We start from the raw sequence: 17,383 nt of genomic DNA, 5'->3' as shown, positions 1-17,383 counted from the left end.
GGCTCAGTGTTTCACTGAAAACACGGAGCTGGCCGGATTTGGCATTCAAGTCCACCCGTGAATATTCACCTGATAATAGCAGGTACAGTGATTTTTAGGTTTTAGGGGATTTTTAACCAATCCTTCATTTTTTTCTTTTTTTAAAGGTTTTATGTATTTATTCATGAGAGCCACACAGAGAGAGGCTGGGACACAGGCACAGGAAAGTCTGATTTAGGACTGGATCCCAGGACCCTGGGATCACGACCGTCTGAGCCAAAGGCAGATGCTCAACCACGGAGCCGCCCAGGCGCCCCTAATCCTTTACTTTTGAGACTAGCTGGCAGCCCTTTCCCGGCTCACCTTATGCCTCTTCCAGCCCACCCTACGCCGCACGCCCCTATTCTCTTGCGCGCACGTGCACCTCTGACCCAGGCCCGGCCTCGCGCACTGTGCAGGCCCCGGTGGACCGGCCAGCCCGGCGACTCCGGCGAGCCGACAGGTGGCCTCGCTCGCCGTGCGGCCGCCCGGGGCGGCGCTCTGCCCCACTGCGGGCCCGCCGCCACCGCCCGCGCGCCAGGCCGAGCTCCCAGGCTGGCCCTAGCAGTCGGGCTGCCTCCCCAGGGGAGAGCGAGGCCCAAGAGGGGCGCCAGGTCGCCCGCGAGGCCGCCCACAAGGGCAAAGGGCGGCCAAGGCCAGAGCCAGGTGAGGGGTGATCAGGCCAGGCGCTCTTCGCACCCCTCGGGCCAGCGCCACCGGGGGCCCGGCACCCACGCACGTCCAGCCCTGTGTACCGCCCCTCCGCTGCCTCCGCCCTTTGCTCGGCGATCCCGGGGGCCCGCCCACGCCCCCAGCAGCCGTGACCCCGGGTCTCCGCCGCCCGCGGGCCAAGCCGATCGGCCGTCCCCGGGCCCCAGGAGTCGGCGAACCACATTCCCAAGGACGCGCGGCCGGGGGCAGCGCCGCCCCCTCCCCGGCGCCCTTCGGGTCCTCTGCTGCCAGCGCTCCTGCGGCCGTAGGGCCCCGACCTCCCCAGAACTCCCTGGAGGCCAGGGGAAGAATCCACTCGGACCCCTCCCCTTCTCCAAACTTCTTCCCTCTACGGGGCGGTCCTTCCAGCCCGACCCCTCTGCGCCACCTGGCTCCTCCCTCCCTCTCCGCTCCCTCCCCTCCCTCCCTCCCCTCCCCGGTCCCCACTTAGGAATCCGCCCCCCCACCCCCGTCGCCGGCCGGGTCCGGGGATCCTCCCCCCGGCTCCCCCCGCGTGCCGCCGCCGCCGCCGCCGCCGCCGCCCGGGTTCCTCTCCCCCCTCTCGGGCGCTCCCTGCCAAGCCCATGATGTAATGGTGTATGTTAATCAGTAGCATGTGGGGAGCTCCGGCTCCGGCTCCGGCGGCTCAGTCCTCCGCGAGCCGACTCTGGGGGCAGCAGCGGCAGCGGCGGCGGCGGCGGCGGCCCGGACCCGCAGCGCCGCACTCTCTCAGCGCCGCCCGCCCCGACGGCATGGCCCGCGGCCCGCGCCCCGGGCGCCCGCAGCCTCGCTGAGAGCCGCCGCGGCCCCGACCCACGCGTGGGGCCCCGAGCCGCCGGGATGAGCCGCGCCGAGGTGAGCGCCCCCAGCCCTCCGACCCCGGGGGGGGCCCTGGGTCCCCTCCCCGAGAGACTTCCCCCTCTGCTCGAGAACTTTTGGGAGGCGGGAAGCGGGATGCTGGCAGCCAGCGGCCCCTCGAGGGCTGAGCCGCCGGGCTCTTCGCCCCGCAGCCCGCGGCCCCCCGGACAGGCGTACGAGGGGGGAGCCCCCGAGGCCGAACTTTCTTCTTTGCGGTCGTTGGGGGGCGTGTGCGGGCGGCGCGGAGCCGCCCTGCCCGCCGGGGGAAGCAGGGTTCCGGACTCCGGCTGTCCCCGCGCTCGGCGCGCGCCCGGGGCCGTGCAGCCTTCGGCCTGCGAAGCGCGGGCGAGACGCTGGGCGGGCGGGACCCGCCCGTAGGCGGTGGCAGCCGGGGCGGAAAGCCTAAAGCACACACGCTCGTACACACAGACGCGCACGCACGCACACATCTGATCGCTCTGGGCGAAGCAGGCCCTCGGAGCCCGCGCGGGTGGGCTGGAGCGGCGCGGCGCGGCGGCGCGGGGGAACCGGGGCTCCGGCTGCGCCTCCGCCCGCTGGGCGCGGAGCTTTGGGTGGGGAGTTTATTTTTGTCTCGAGCTGCTGCCGCGGCTGCTCACGGCCTAAATCCAGAGGGGCGCCTGGCGGTGGAGATGCTGGCTGTTGCTGTAGATGGAGCTGCAGCCGCTCGGCTGCTTCTCCAGGAGGTGGAGGAGGAGGAAGAGAGGAGGAGGAGGAGGTGGTAGAGGAGGAGGTAGAGAACGAGGAGGAGGAGGAGGTGGGCAGAGGAGGAGGTATAGAAGGAGGAGGAGGAGGAGGAGGAGGAGGAGGAGGAGGAGAAGGAAGGCACTCGGGCTGCTGCTGCCTCCGCCTCTGTTTTGCATTAGCCCCCACCCCCACCCCCGCGCCCCTTCGCAGCCGCATTGCAAGTTTTCCGCGCGAGGAAGATCTGTTGCTGGCGCTGGCGTTTGCAGGCTCAGCCCTCGAGGCCACCCCGGGTGGGGTGTGTGGGGAGCACCAGCCGTTCGCAGAGGCAGCAACAGGAAGCCGTGGGGGTCTCCTCCTGCACCTGGGAAGGAGGTTCCTGGCCATTCCCAGCACGGCAGTAGCTCCTCTCGCGCATCCGGGTGCGGAGGGGGCTGCCGGAATCTGGGGATCCAAACCCCCCGCGGGGCGCCCCCCCCCCGCCCCCTCTGATGCACTCGCTTCCCGGGCGCGCTCTCTCGCTGGCCGAGGTCTCACTGCAGCCTTTCTCTCCTTCCAGTGGTGATCGCCGCTCGGGAATGCGGGTGTGAAGGGTCCGAGCTGCCGCCCAGCGGGGAAGAGACCCCGGGACGCCGGAAATCACCATCCCGAAGCTGCGCGAAGGGGGGAAAGAGCATTCTTTCAGTTTGTGTGCCTTGTGGGGAAATTTTTTTTTAATCGTTATTTTTTTTTGTTTTTGAAAAAGAAACATTTCCGTGCTACTGTCTGTCATCATCTCTGGGGAAATCAGCCAGAACCGCCGGAACGTAACTGCAACCCGACGAGAGAGGCAGGAGCCGAGGCAGTACCTGCAGCGTCCGGGCACCAGAGCCACCTTGGAACGGGAACGCGTCTCCGGCGGCCGTGGGGCTGCGGCTCCGCCAAACTTTGGGGCGGGCGGGGCGGGCTGGGGCGCCGAGGGGGCTTCGTAGACCGAGGGCCGCCCCCTAACCATGATGTTTCGCGACCAGGTCGGGGTGCTGGCGGGCTGGTTTAAGGGCTGGAACGAGTGCGAGCAGACTGTTGCGCTGCTGTCGCTGCTGAAGCGCGTGAGCCAGACCCAGGCCCGCTTCCTCCAGCTCTGCCTGGAGCACTCGCTGGCCGACTGCGCCGAGCTGCACGTCCTGGAAGGCGAGGCCAACAGCCCCGGTAAGTGCGCGGCCACCGCCGTCCCGCCTGGTACCCCCGGCCTCCCTCCCCCACCACCGCGTCCCGCTGCCGGGCCTCCGGCCTGGGCCCCGCCCCCGGCCTCCTCCCGGCGGGTGCGCGGAGGGCGCGAGCCCGGGGCCCTCGGCCCCCCCGCCCCTCCCCGCCCCCCCCCCCCCCCCGCCGGTCCCTGCCGCCCACTTACCTCCGCTGGCCGCTTTGGTGTTTTGCCTACTGTCAACTCCTTCAGCCCATTCCCTGTGGTAGCCACGGTAGCATGAATGATTGATTTTTCTCTCATGCAGTTTCCTGGGAAATAAGTAAGTCAGGTCACGTAGAGTCTGGATTTTCTGGGCTTTTTTTTTTTTTTACCCCCCTTCTCATTCTTTTTCTTTTGGGCAACGTGGCTCTCTGGATTTCAGCAACACATGAAGAAGCCGGACTGCCCTTCAGAAAGCCAAGCTTTGATTAGGCTGTATGAGGAATACATGGAAATTCAATGTTGTTATTCCTTTTCCCCCATGGATATTCCAGTTTTAGAGCTCTGTCTTCAGACCAATATGCAGGTGACGCTACAGACTATTCAAAGGATATTTGCAGTTTGTATACTGTGGGGTTATACTTATCCTTCAGGGCCTTCTGGTATTGATAGGAATCTTGTAGAAGGGATCTTACAGGAAGGGTCTCGGTGGAAAGCAGGCATGAACCAGGGCCCTTAATGCTTTCTGTTGGAAAACTTTACTGAATATAACAGAATTGTGTCATATTACTCTGCTAGCATTTACAGACATCTCAACTAGTATAGAAAGTGAATATACAGGGAAGGTTCAGCAGTTTTCTATTTGCTAGCATGGGTGGTGACAGACAGAAATTATATCCCCAGGTGGGAAGGTGTGGAGTAAGGAAATGGGATGGAGAAAGGTCTGTTGGTTGTAATTTTGGATAGGGGAAATTCTTCAGCTCATGCTGCAGCAGGAGGGTGAACAGAGCCCCCAGTGTTTACGCAGAGAAAAGAATGCAGGGTCCTCTTCCAGCTGTTCCATGTTAAAGCCGCCAGCCTGCAAGACTCAGCAGAGGTCTGGGCTGCCATTTGATGACAAGGTCCAGTCCAGGGCAGCCGGGCCTGGGAGAAACTAAAGTGAGTGAGCGTGCTGTCAGGGCAGCAAGAGGAGAGCTGGCCTCCCTCCTTACTCCTCCTCCCTGATGTGGTGCTCATGAGGCTGAAAACCCTTGGATGGGATGTTTCCATATATAGAATCATAGGCTGGAAGTCAGCCGGGAAATCCTCACAGCTCTTTTCCTGACCAGTCAGGGCTGCACCCAGAGGTCCCTGTGCTGCCAGGTGTGGAAGGCCACACTGAGAGAGATCACACAGGCCCCACTGGGATTCAGCCCCGAGCCCAGACAGCCCACCCTGTTACTCACAAGGGTGGCAGAGGCAGGGCCCTTCTGTTCAGTTTAGTTCCACGTTTATAAATAGCCGAAGGGCCAGCCTCCTTCATTAGGGTGTAGGAGCATAACTAGGAAAACCGATGATCTACTCTCTTGACTTCTGTCCTTGATATGACAGGGTTGCCTGGTTCACCTGCTTGATATTTGTTTTCTCAAGGTTTGACAAACAAGGTTATGTAAACTTTTGTGTGTTATAGAATGCAGACAATTTTAGTATAGTAATTGATGTTGAATGCTTGACTTCAGTGCCTGTAGAGACTATTTCAAATACTGATAATGAATCTTTAGGTTACTCAAATGTTAGAGCAACATTTTTTGCCCTCTGAGTTAAAAGAGACTTTTTCTCCACATAGCATCAGTTCAGCAAGTGAAAGCATTAAATGTGTGGTATAAAAAGTAGTTGCTTACTCTAAAAAATCTTGTCATTTATAAACCCAAGAAAAATATGAACTTCTTTGAGTTTTTATAAGTCATTTGGTAATCTCCTCCCACCCCCAATTTTATTTTACTGCACTTACTTGTGTAAACCTACCTGTTCATGCTGCCAAGTGCTATAGAGGTACAAAATCTAGAGCCATTACGTAAGACAGGGACTGTTTTCCGGTTTCTGAATTAATCTTTCAACCTGGAGATTTTGCTTCCTTGGAAACCTTTGCACTTGTTTTGTTGTGTGGCCAGGACAGAAATTCATTAGGAAGGTTGTGTGATGGTTCCATATACTTCTCTATGGGGATCATAAAGAGCATCAAGATTTGTCATGGTATATCCATGACTCCATGTCTGGAGTGTGGTGCTCTCACGTATCTGGAACCTAGCCAAGAACCAGGAAAGGGGCATAAATGCCCACTCAGCAACTCAGAACCAGTATGAGAGAATACTTTAAACCCTTTCTTAGAACATATTTTTATTTTATTATTTTTTAACATTTTTATTTTAGACAACAACCCTAACAATTTTTTTAATGTGAAAAGTAATCTATAGCATATTAGGGGTAGCACATTGAGAATGGGGCGTGGGCAGCTGTAACCAGCAGTGCAAAGTGACCCTAGAGAGCTTGGCAGCTGGGAAAGATAGAGACGTTATAACTTAAGACACAGGAATTGGGAACAGAAGCCCTGAAGGTTTGGGAATGTGAGAGTAGGAACGCTCGATCTTGCAGGCATTACTCTGTAATAATGTAAATCAGTTATTACTGTTTACCATGAATGAGAGTGAACTACCAGAAATGGTACGTTTTTAAATACACTTTTTGAGAAGAGAGGGAAATGTGCCATAAACTTTGAAAATATTGACACTCAAGATAATTAACCTCCAAGGCTGTTTTGGTGTGTAAGGCTCATACCCATTCAGAAAACTAGGTTGTGTAGAATGACTCATTCATTGGCTGGCTGAGGTTTCCTATACCAAAATCATCATGTCTCTTACTTTACTTTGTAATCATCAATTAAAAAAACACATATTTCTTCTGGTGTTGAGAGATTTTAAACCTTGGTGATTGGGAACCAAATTCATATCTGAGGCATGATTTCAGTATAATAAAAAATTTAATTAGTCATAGTATGAACTTGGCTCTGATTTCTCCAGGACTGACTTTAAATAGAGATAATTTTTCACATCAGACATGGTTTGTTTGCAGATCTGTGGGATGTATTTTGACGCTAACTTTTTAGTCTCTTAAATTTAGAATTTGTTGAGAAGTTAGTGATTCACTGGTTTATCCTTTGCCTCGGGTTCATGGTCATCTGAGATCCAAAAAAATGGTTGAGTCAATCCCTATGGGTTTGTGTTTGTGTGTGTGTGTGTGTGTGTGTGTGTGTGTGAGAGAGAGAGAGAGAGAGAGAGAGAGAGAGAGAGAGAGAGAGTTTCACTCTAGATTGTAAGTGGGTATTGTTCCTAAGTAGAAGTTGGTTTCCAGAACCCTCAAATCGCAGATTAGCACTTTAGCCACCAGTCCAGATTAACCTGGAGACTTCTGGAGTCTCAGTTTGTTTCTGGGCCTAACAGGTCCTGTGATGCATAAAAATGGCAAAAATGGAACTTTTTGATTTTACTTGCAGTTTCCTAAAGAAAAATAGGTTGGATGGCATTGTTTATTCATGACTTTTGTCATTTGGACTTGAAATAAGTTTTGCAATGGAAACTGTAAGAAATGGATGTGCACAAGTAAATCCATAAAGACTTACAAAACAGTGCATACTTTGTGGGGCAATTGCATATGTTTGTAGTAAATAAATGGCAAAAAGATTGTTGCTTTACTTAACATTTAAATACCAGAGAAAAGATCTGAAACGGCAATGCTTGAGACAAAACTAATTGTGGAGATTGAAAAAGGACCTGTGTGCATATTTACTTAAAGAGTGAAGATGTTGCTTTTGTGATTTTTTTTATGGTGTTTGGCATGCCATACCCTGAGTTACTTTTTTATTTATTTTTATTTTATTTTTTTTAACAACTTTATTTTTTTTTATTTATGATAGGCACACAGTGAGAGAGAGAGAGGCAGAGACACAGGCAGAGGGAGAAGCAGGCTCCATGCACCGGGAGCCCGACATGGGACTCGATCCCGGGCCCCCAGGATCGCGCCCTGGGCCAAAGGCAGGCGCTGAACCGCTGTGCCACCCAGGGCTCCCCGAGTTACTTTTTTAGATCACAAATGGAGTCAAAGGAAAGCAGAAGAATTGAGATTTTTCTGATGATACTGGAGAAGATCTTGTTTGGAGTTCTTCCTTTTGCTTACTCATTCAGCACTCATTTTCTGACTACCTACAGCTCTCCTGCCCCTGTGTTGTGCAGTGGGAACACAGAGGTACCTTATTATGTTCCAGTGCTTGGTGCATAGATACCCAGTGTTGAGTGACTAATGTGGTATCATAGGTGCTGAAGCATAGGTATGGGAATAAAAAGGATGGAGAGAGGGCTTCTGGGAGCATTGTGAATCTAGCAGCTAATTGTCTGGGGGAGTCAGAGAAGACTTCACTGGAGAAGGGATGTGTTTGTGTTGAATTTTGAAGGGTGCATAGGAGTTGGTTTGTTAAGTCCAAAGGATTGTTGAGAGTAGGCATGAAGGCATTTTTCGAGCAGAAGGGATAGCTGCGATAAAAATGTTGCCTTATGAAAGGGCCTGTGCAGGAAATGGTGAGTTCAGAGTGGCTAGGAGAGGCCGAAGTTAAAACAGATGCTGTGTGGGTATGCAGAATTTTGCCAGCTAAGGTGTTTGGACTCAATCCTGCAGAGATGATAGAAAACCCAACAGGGCTTTTAGGAAAGGAGTTAAAAGAAGGAAAGTGTATGTGTGTGTGTGCATTTGTGTGTGTATTTGTACATTTTTGGGAAAGACCTTCTAATATATGCATGATTCTCTGAGAGGCAAAAATGGGAGAAGTAAGGCAAAGTTTGGTTCAGTTCAGTTTCCATTTTGGTCACCTGGTGGCATCATCAGCTCAGGGCAGCTTTGTTGCTTTCAGCATTGATCTGTGGGGAAGAAGAAAGGATTGATGTGGAGATGAAAAGAAGGTATTGTCCAGGTGGGCATTTATTTGTATCCATGGGAAGGCATATGTTGTAAAGGATTCTTAGAGTTTGGATTTTGAAATCAGAGTGGGCTAGTCAATTAATTTCTGGGCCTCAGTTTTCTTATCTGTAAAATGGAGCTAATAAAACCTTGTTATTGTCCAGAAGTTACTTGTTAATAATGCAGTGAGGGCCTATTCTATCACTCAGGCTTAAATTTGCCTCTAATTTATGTAAAGTTGTCTCGAATTAATGTAGACTTTATATGAATAATGATTTTGTAGATGACAGGAACTCTTTTTATCTGAAGGATTATCAGGAAGAGATTGTAGATGACTTGGCCCCCTGAAAAGATATGAGTCTGCTTCACTCCATCATCTACATCTCAGTTTTGTTCTATTCTTTATCATGTTGAATCCTAAAAAAAATTCAACCCTGGCCCAGTTTTCCTACATAACACTTTTTTCCTTCAGTTGGTAAATATGAAAAGCAGAAGTTGTTTTGTTGAATGAGATGTGTAAGGACTTTCTATCTGAAGCACTTTCCACTTAGGGTGTTGTCATTTTCTGTGGGTTGACCTAGCGTGACGGGTGGCAGGTCACACACATTTATACCCTCTGTTGTGAAGAAATTGGATTTGGTTGTTTAGTTTGGGTGCTCCAGGGCTTCAGCACCTGAGTATGTGTTCTAAACAGGTCCCGTCAAAGTAAGTAAGAAGCAGACAAACTTAACAGCAGTCCATTGGTGTGTTTATGTTTAAATAAACAAAGCAGGGTGAAATGAAGGTCATGAGGGCTTGAGAAGTAGCCGGAAACTTCCCAGTGAATCCTGCACAGGTGTGATTCTAAAGAGAATGGTGACACCACCAAAAAAGACAAAGTACCTCTCTTCCTTGACCTGAGGAGAAATTTGGAGGTTTGCATCTCTGAGTGAAGTGCTCTGTATAACTCATCCGCTAGGAAAGGTGTGGTGCTTTTTTTCTTTTTAATATATTACTGTTGCTTTGAGTTTTTAGCTGGTTCCTTTCTTTCCATTCCTCCTAATCATTCCTTCCAAGGCCTTACTGACTTCCACCAGTTCACAGAGATTAAGATGCAGAATCAGATATCTCCTCTGAGCTATTTTTTTTGAATCTGTGAAGCTGCCTGAGGCAGGAATCTCCCAAGGAAAGCAGAACTTTCAGAATGGGAGCTGAACTTTCTTTCCCTCTTGGTTAGCTAGTCAAGGCTGGGGCCTTGCTTTGAAACCTGTACTCCAGAAGCCAGTGTGGGGTTTGGGACGAAATAGCCTGCTTTTATGCAGGATCATGTCACTCTGTTGGACTCAGGCTAGTTGTAGAGTTTTGTTCTCATTCCACATATCAACACTGTAATATGGTTTTCCTTCTCTTGGTTTCCCAGGGGAAAAAAAAATCAAATGATTCAGGGGTTTCTTTTACACATTAGATGATACCATCAGATGGTACCTGGTAAAGAGTATTGGGTAAGAAACTGTGGTACCAAGTTCCTCATCACATATTAATTCACCAAATACCCTAGCCCCTATCTGAGAGCAAGGTACATGTTGAAAGGTAAAGTAGGTGTAATGATTCTTCTCAAGGAACTTAGACTTGAGTTGTGGAAGTAAAACAAGTATAAATATATATATAGTGGTTAGACTATGAACAGTTACTAAATGCTGGGGTTCCCATGGTAGAACAAACCTGGGAGAGAACAGGATGGGCTGCGTAGTCCAAGCAATAATGAGTGGAAGAAATAAACCTGAATGTGTCATTTGAAATGAGTGCTATAAGGCCCACACAATTCTTGCCATTTTAATATCTCTAATGCAAGTTTTATTAAGGAAACCACATACATAGGGGGATCCCACGCATGAGCCATCTAAGGAGCAGACTCCCTGGGCCTTTGAAGAGTGAGTAGGAATACGTTAGAGATAGGGGAGCATGATGCCTGTTCATCAGGAATGATCTCCTGAATGGAAGGAGTAATCCAAACACTTCCGTTATTTCTAATGTTTAAAGGTAGGAAAATGAAACATTTGCTTACCTAATATTTTTATCCCTAAAGTTATCCATAAAATTATCAAATGTAGTAATAGTTCTCTTGGCTTCTCCTAGTAGGATACTTTTATGTGTTACTTTGATTAGAACTAGTGTTCAGCAGGCACATTTTCAACATGTGTAGGAAAAGACAAACGTGACTTAGACTACTTCTCAAAATATAATGTGCTTACAAATCATTTAGAGATCTTGTTAAACTGAAAACTCTCATTGAGGAGGTCTGTATTTCTAATAAGCCCCAGGTGATGCTGCTCCTGCTGCAGGTCTGCGGACCACTCATTGAGTAGAAAGAGGGTAGACTTACGAGAGGTGGAAAGTTATTTAGAGGCAATTGGTGCATTGGTTTTCAAGTTTTGTGGATGTGTATCAGAAGATTTTTGTTTGCAGATGTAAATTTTCTCTGAAGGCTTATGGAAAGTAGATGCCCCTCCCTCTTCCCACCTCCAACCCTAACTCCAAGGAGAGCAGTTTGAAAATCGTCTCTGTCCAAGCACTACGATTTCTTCCCCTGGCTCAGAGACATTAGAACTGTCTCTTCCAGCCCGAAATGAGTCTGGGTTTGAGGAGAGCAGAGCTGGGCTCTGTTATAGCATTTTCCCCGAGCTTTTTAGAGGTGCCCCTGCTGGAATTTCTAGGCATTCTAATGATCAGTGTCCCATGGAAAATGAGGCTTCAGGAGAGATTCGTTTTTTGCTGATGCTATGGGCTGTAAAGTTGAGTTGGAAAGAGCAGGAATGTTAATTCCAGAGACCGGATGGCAGAGATCTCTCTTCCTACTTCCCCAGTGCACTCCCATACAGCACAGTCATCGGAATTTCTGAGGCAGCCCATCCTGATCTGTCAGTAGAATTCAAGTGTTTGTGTGTGCAGCATAAATACATATAGAGCATTGACTTTCATCGTATACATTTTGGTCTGTGTGAGTATGTGCAGCAAATACGTGATTGAAATGTGACTGAATTGGCAATGCTGGATCACTTTTGAATTCCTGAAGAGTCATAAAGGAATAGAGGAATCATGAAAACCTAGATAAATAACATTCTCCGTCTGTAAAAGAAAAAAGGTGGGAGAAAGTAGATTCTGTGCAAGGACCTGTGAAGTTAACACAAGTCTTGTGTCAGATACCAGAAGAACAGTTGAAACTTGATTTGTGAGCATTTGGATGAGGAATTAGGAAGCGGCCTGGTTTTCCTAAGAATGGGAAGAATGGGTCGCGAGGAGCTAATGTCATTTCCTTTTTGATGGGAGAATGGGAGAGGAAAGTATATTGCATACAAGAGACTTCTGTATTCTGGACAGATCACAGGAATTCTGATTCCCGTATCTGAATTTTAGGGCAGCCTTTCACAAATCCCCTTGTTTTTTTTTAAAGATTTTATTTATTTATTCATGAGACACCCCCCCCCCCCCCACACACACACAGAGGCATGAAGGCTGGGTCAGAGTCGAGTTATGTGGCCTTAGAGTGGCTTCAGTAACTGACAGGCAGGCCTGGCTTAGGCCTCTGTCAGCCTTAAAGGGAGGACTTTGGTACCGTGCCTCAGGCTCATATGTTCTACATCATTATTCATGTTAACGTGTGACTTCACCTAGGGTCCCCAAGAAAGCAGAGCCTTAGGCAAGGGCTGGCATGCAGGTAGTTTATTTAGGGCACTGATCCCAGGGACAGGAAAGGGTACTGTGGAAAGAAACAGGAGGAGGAAAAGCCAACACAAGATTATGTTATCCAGCTTCACTGCTGCTGACTGTGCCTCAGAAGAGCTAGACGAGGTGGCTTGTGTCCATGGCTCCCTGCTCCCCTTGGTCAAGGGCTGCCCTGGGGGTATCGAGTCTCTGCGCTACCAGCTTAGTACGTGTGTGAGTGCTGAGCCTTCCTTAGTGTCCCACAGTGTGGTATCCGAGAAGCCACAAGGCAGAAAGTTAGAGAGAAGTACAGCTGAGGCAGGGTGCTGTCACGTTATACCCGCCTGAGGCTGGTGGCCACAGCGAGGACTGCAGGGTAAGTTGTGCTGAGAAGGTGGAGTTATCAAATCTATGGGTGAACCTAGAGAGGGATAGCTGAACCTAGGGGGCCCTGATGACAAACTCATGATCCAAAATATTTGAATGTAGGGCAGCTTGGGTGGCTCAGCGGTTTAGTGCCACCTTCGGCCCAGGGCGTGATCCTGGGGACCCAGGATGGAGTCCCACGTCGGGCTCCCTGCATGGAGCCTGCTTCTCCCTCTGCCTGTGTCTCTGCCTCTCTCTGTGTATGTCTCTCATGAGTAAATAAATAAAATCTTTTAAAAAAATTTTGAATGTAACAGGATGACTCCTGAATCACGGTTAGCATAGCCTCTATGTTTGTATCTCCTAAACCTCGGGTCGAAGAGGATGGCTTAGCGGTAGCGTGCAGGAAAAGGAGTCCTGGCTCTTAGTAGACCTAGAATTTAGAATGATTAATGGCACAATGTGGTTGCTTCCAAAGCCACTTAAACCTTTAATAGTACATTGTCTGTATAATATAGTATATAATGATATTGTCTTCAGAAATGGGTCTTCTCTGCAGGCCAGACTGTCCCTTGAGTCCAGGGAGCAGTTCTGGTACACACTTTAAGGGAGATGGACAGGTCAAGATGTGGCCAGAGGAAAGAGGCTGGTGGGGCACTTGAGGAACCAGGGGGAGCATTTAGAGTAGAGGAACAGATGGGCAGAGAACATGACACTTGTCATTGGTTCCTTGAAAGTCTGGTGCAGAGTTGAGGGCTTTAATTCTGCATCCATGTAGAGGGTAGCATATAGAAGCCAAAGTTCCTTCAGCTCAAAATAAAGAAAAGCTTTATAATGATTAGAGCTCCCAGACAGTGGCCTAAGCTGCTGTAAGAGGCAGTGGCTTGGCTTTCACCAGAGGTGGGCAAGCATTTGGAACAGTGCAGGGCACTGAATAATTCTGAATAAGACTGGCTCCTACTTACTGAGTGCCTGCTCTGTGCCAGGCACATTACTAAATTCCTTGCATACATTATCGCATTTATTCATCCCAGGCACCCTATGAAAGGAGGTAGGAGCTGTCATTATTCCATTGGTCAGAGAGGAAACAAGCGGTCTGACTTCCAGACTATTCCACGTGCTTCTCCACTGCAGGGACTCAGCGGGTTCCTTTAAAAAAAAGAAAACTGTGATCTCTTTGATGACCTCCAAAGTCCCTCCCAACCTTAAGATTCTATGGTTTAGGTGAATCAGGTATAAAGATAAGAAAACAAAGCTATTGGGAGCAGAGGAGAGAGACAATATGAGTGAATGAATAAGGGTCGTTATAAGAGTCTTCAGTTTTTTTTTTAAAGATTTTATTTATTTATTCATGAGACACCCCCCCCACACACACACACACAGAGACAGAGACACAGGCAGAGGGAGAAGCAGGCTCCATGCTGGAAGCCCGAAGTGGGACTCGATCCCAGGACTCTAGGATTATGCCCTGAGCCAAAGGCAGATGCTCAACCACTGAGCCACCCAGGTGTCCCATCTTCTTTAGATTCTTTCCAGTGTATTCCTTCTGAGCTTTTGACCTGTTTGTGCCACCTATTTGTGGTTTTTAAGAAATATGTAGAATGATTTTTTGGTGTTCTTTTGAAGTAGGGAGTGAGGTGAGGCTAGATCACTATGATGAGTAGGACCACCCTATTTAAGAGAAGATGTAATAGGGGCGCCTGGGTGGCTCAGTCGGTTAAGCATCTGCCTTTGGTTCAGGTCACGATCTTGGGGTCCTGGGATCAAGCCTCACATCTGGCTATCATCTGCTTAGCAGAATATCTGCTTCTCCCTATTCCTCTTCTGTGTTCTCTCTCCCTTTCTCCCTCTATCTCAAATAAATAAATCTTAAAAAAGAAAGAAAAGATGTAGTGAACTGAATTGGATCTTGTTTCTTTTGGGTCACACAAGAGCAATGATTAAGCTCTGAAAGTGTCAGTCATTTATTAGCAGAAGTAACTCATAATTGCAATCTCTATCTCCAAATGTTTTTGTTGTTTCTCCATGTGGTTCTAAAAGTGATGATATGATATATTCTTTGTAGGGTAATGGCTACCTTTTATTTTTTTTAAACACTTTTATTTTTTAAAGATTTTATTTATTTATTCATGAGAAACACACAGAAAGAGGCAGAGACATAGGCAAAGGGAGAAGCATGCTCCCTCTGGAGAGCCCGATGTGGGACTCGATCCCAGGACCCTAGGATCCTGACCTGAGCCGAAGGCAGATGCTCAACCCAGCCATCCAGGTGTCCCACACTTTTTTTTTTTTTTTAAAGATTCTATTTATTTGTTTCAAAGAGAGAACAAGAGAGCACACATAGGGGGAGTGGCAGAGGGAGAGGGAGTGGGAGAGGGAGAAGCAGACTCCTTGCTTACCAGGGAATCGGGGCTCAATCCTAGGACCCTGGGATCATGACCTGAGCCGAAGGCAGCTGCTTAATTGGCTGAGCCACCCAGGGATCCCTAAAAAACATTTTCTGTGTGTCAAGCACTGTGCAGATAGATAACTACACAACTATTATCTCCAGTTATCAAACAGATGAATGATACAAAGAAGCAGAACTAATGGTTGTGACAAATTAAATGCAATATATTGCAGTAATTAGATAATGTACTTATGACCCAGAGTTTAGCATGTAGTAAGTGCTTATTGAATAATTTCAAAATTATGTAAATCCACAAAGTAGATCGTATCTCCACTTTACAGAAGAGGGAGTTTAGGTGGAGAGTGGTTAGAAAAGCCCCAGAGGTGTTTCTGATCCAAAAGCCTGTGTTGAATCCTCACCACCACTTGAATGCTGCAGGTCTCTTCCAGTCCTTAGGTAGATAAAAATGTTGAAGTTTAAATGAAAAATGCTTAAGGATATTTAATGGTAATTTTAATACGTCTCCCTCTAACATTTTATAAATCTAATCTTGGAAGAATTCTTTTTGGCTTGTCCATTTTAATCCTATGTAGCTTGATATGGTTTAGCTTCTTGTTTCCATTGGCATTTTTTTTTTTTTTTAATTAGCGAAAAGCATCAATTCAGACATTTCCCTTCCTGTAAGGAAGACTCGTGGAATGGAGGCCTCAGCTGCCTGTGCATGAACGGGCAGGACTTGGATAAGGAAACAGGCTCTGCAAGCTGCAGAGAGGAAAGAATGAGGAATGTGTTATCTAATAGTTCATGGCATCCTTGACTTTGACAAACTAGCAATTGATGAGCTGGGTCAGGATCTCCTTAGGATCTGGAATTGGGCAAAGCACCAACTTGAGGGCTGTAAATTAAAACAAGCTCTCTCATTGTTTGTAAATGGTGGAAAATTTCTGAAGATTAGTTTAGGAAAACATGTTATCGTTGGTGTAAGAGTGAATCCTGCTTATTTCATTTCCTAACAGCATAAAATTCAGGAGGTGGGAGAGACTTTATCTATGCCAGTCCCTCTGTTGAAGATTTGGGAGGACTGAGGTCAGCTGAGGTCTTCTACCTGCTGGTGGGGAAGGGCTGGTGTTACCTTCAAGCACTTTCTCTCACCATCTATGACCTAGACCTTGGTATAGTACCACTTTCCTACGGCTGCCATGGTCACCACTTCAATGATTCATTAGGTTGGTCTCCTGGAAGTCCTTTCCACAACCCTTTCTTGTCCATTTCTTTACTCACAGTAAAGTACAGATTTGTTTTTATTGGTAAATGATTGGCATTCATATTTTGAAATACCAGAGAGTTCTAATGTAGAAAGGTTTGGCTTTATTTTAGCATCATCACAGTTCCATAATGTCTTCTTGTTTTATGGAATATCTGACTCAGCCACTTTGGAGTCCCCCTAAATGCCAGCAGAGAGCTGAGTGTTGTTCACGACTGTCCCCATGCCTAGGGGAGAGATTTCATTCACTGGTTGGTGAAGCAGTTCCTTTGCATGATGATGTGGTAGACCAACCACAACTCCTCCTGGGGGTATCTCCCAACCCCTAGAGCTTGCTGGCACCCTGCAGGTAACTTCTTTTACTGCATTGGTCACAGGGTATTGTCATCATCCACGTTCCAGACTGGCCTGGGTCTTCCTCACTTTCCTCCTCCAGCACCTATGTGCTTGGCACATAGGTGGTGTCAGTATGTTTCTGTTGAGAGAACGTGAATAAGTACAAAGAAATTTAACTCCTAGCCCTAGTCCACAAGGGGTTTACATTTTGGTTGTGAGAAAAGCCTAACTGCAATAAGATTTGATAATAACATAGGGACATGATGTGGGGCGCTTGGGTGGCTTAGTTGGTTTGGCATCTGCCTTCAGCTCAGGTCATGATCCCATGGTCCTGGGATCAAGCCCTGCATCAGGCTTCCTGCTCAGTGGTGAGTCTGTTTCTCCTTCTCCCTCTGCTGTCCCCTGCCGTGCTCTCACTCTGTCAAGTAAATAAATAAAATCTTAAAAAAAAATAGGACATGATGATAGTCCTAGTGCTGTTACCAAAGAAGTATGTGATAAAGGCCTGATGAGATGAGGGAAATAGATGCTGACACTTGTTAGTACCTTACAGAAACCCCGGGTTGGGGTCTTGGCATCCTTACTTAGAAGTGTGTTACCTTGTAAAAATTATTTAAATTCTAAATCTCCATTTCCTCATCTGTGAAAGGAGTTAGCCCTCTGAAAGTCACAGGGCTAATATCAGGACGAAGCAGGGTTATGCATGCATATAATGCTTTGTAAACTGCATCATGTTGTACAAATGCATTATTCTCAAAGGACTCAAACACTGGGATGCAAAATTCAGGAATGTGAGTGTTTAAAAGATCTAGAAAAAGTTAGCATGGCTTCTTTTTCAGAGCTTCTGCTCATTAGCAAGATTCTCTTGATGAACACTGGCCACCTCTGGGCCTGGAGAAAGGCCTGAATC

At 48.3% G+C, this 17,383-nt stretch overlaps 1 protein-coding gene and 1 pseudogene across 3 annotated transcripts in view; both read left to right on the top strand.

Annotated features, from left to right (window-relative positions):
- The first annotated feature begins 3,256 nt into the window (after positions 1 to 3,256).
- The window catches only part of SAMD4A (sterile alpha motif domain containing 4A), a 216,428-nt gene continuing 202,301 nt past the window's right edge, over positions 3,257 to 17,383 (top strand). For 2 of the 3 annotated variants that reach the window (XM_055303731.1, XM_055303730.1), the window contains exon 1: positions 3,257 to 3,477. In XM_055303731.1, coding sequence (XP_055159706.1) covers positions 3,282 to 3,477 — 196 coding nt within the window. In that variant the 5' untranslated portion in view covers positions 3,257 to 3,281. The remainder of the gene's footprint in view (positions 3,478 to 17,383) is intronic. The other variant, XM_055303732.1, reaches the window with a different exon arrangement.
- The window catches only part of LOC129495952 (60S ribosomal protein L23a-like), an 88,199-nt pseudogene continuing 74,191 nt past the window's right edge, over positions 3,376 to 17,383 (top strand).

Source organism: Nyctereutes procyonoides, unplaced genomic scaffold (genome assembly GCF_905146905.1).
Source record: "Nyctereutes procyonoides isolate TBG_1078 unplaced genomic scaffold, NYPRO_anot_genome, whole genome shotgun sequence".
NCBI classification, from domain to species: Eukaryota; Metazoa; Chordata; class Mammalia; order Carnivora; family Canidae; genus Nyctereutes; species Nyctereutes procyonoides.
Note: the sequence above shows the minus strand (reverse complement) of the source record. Positions and strands in the feature narration are given on the sequence as shown.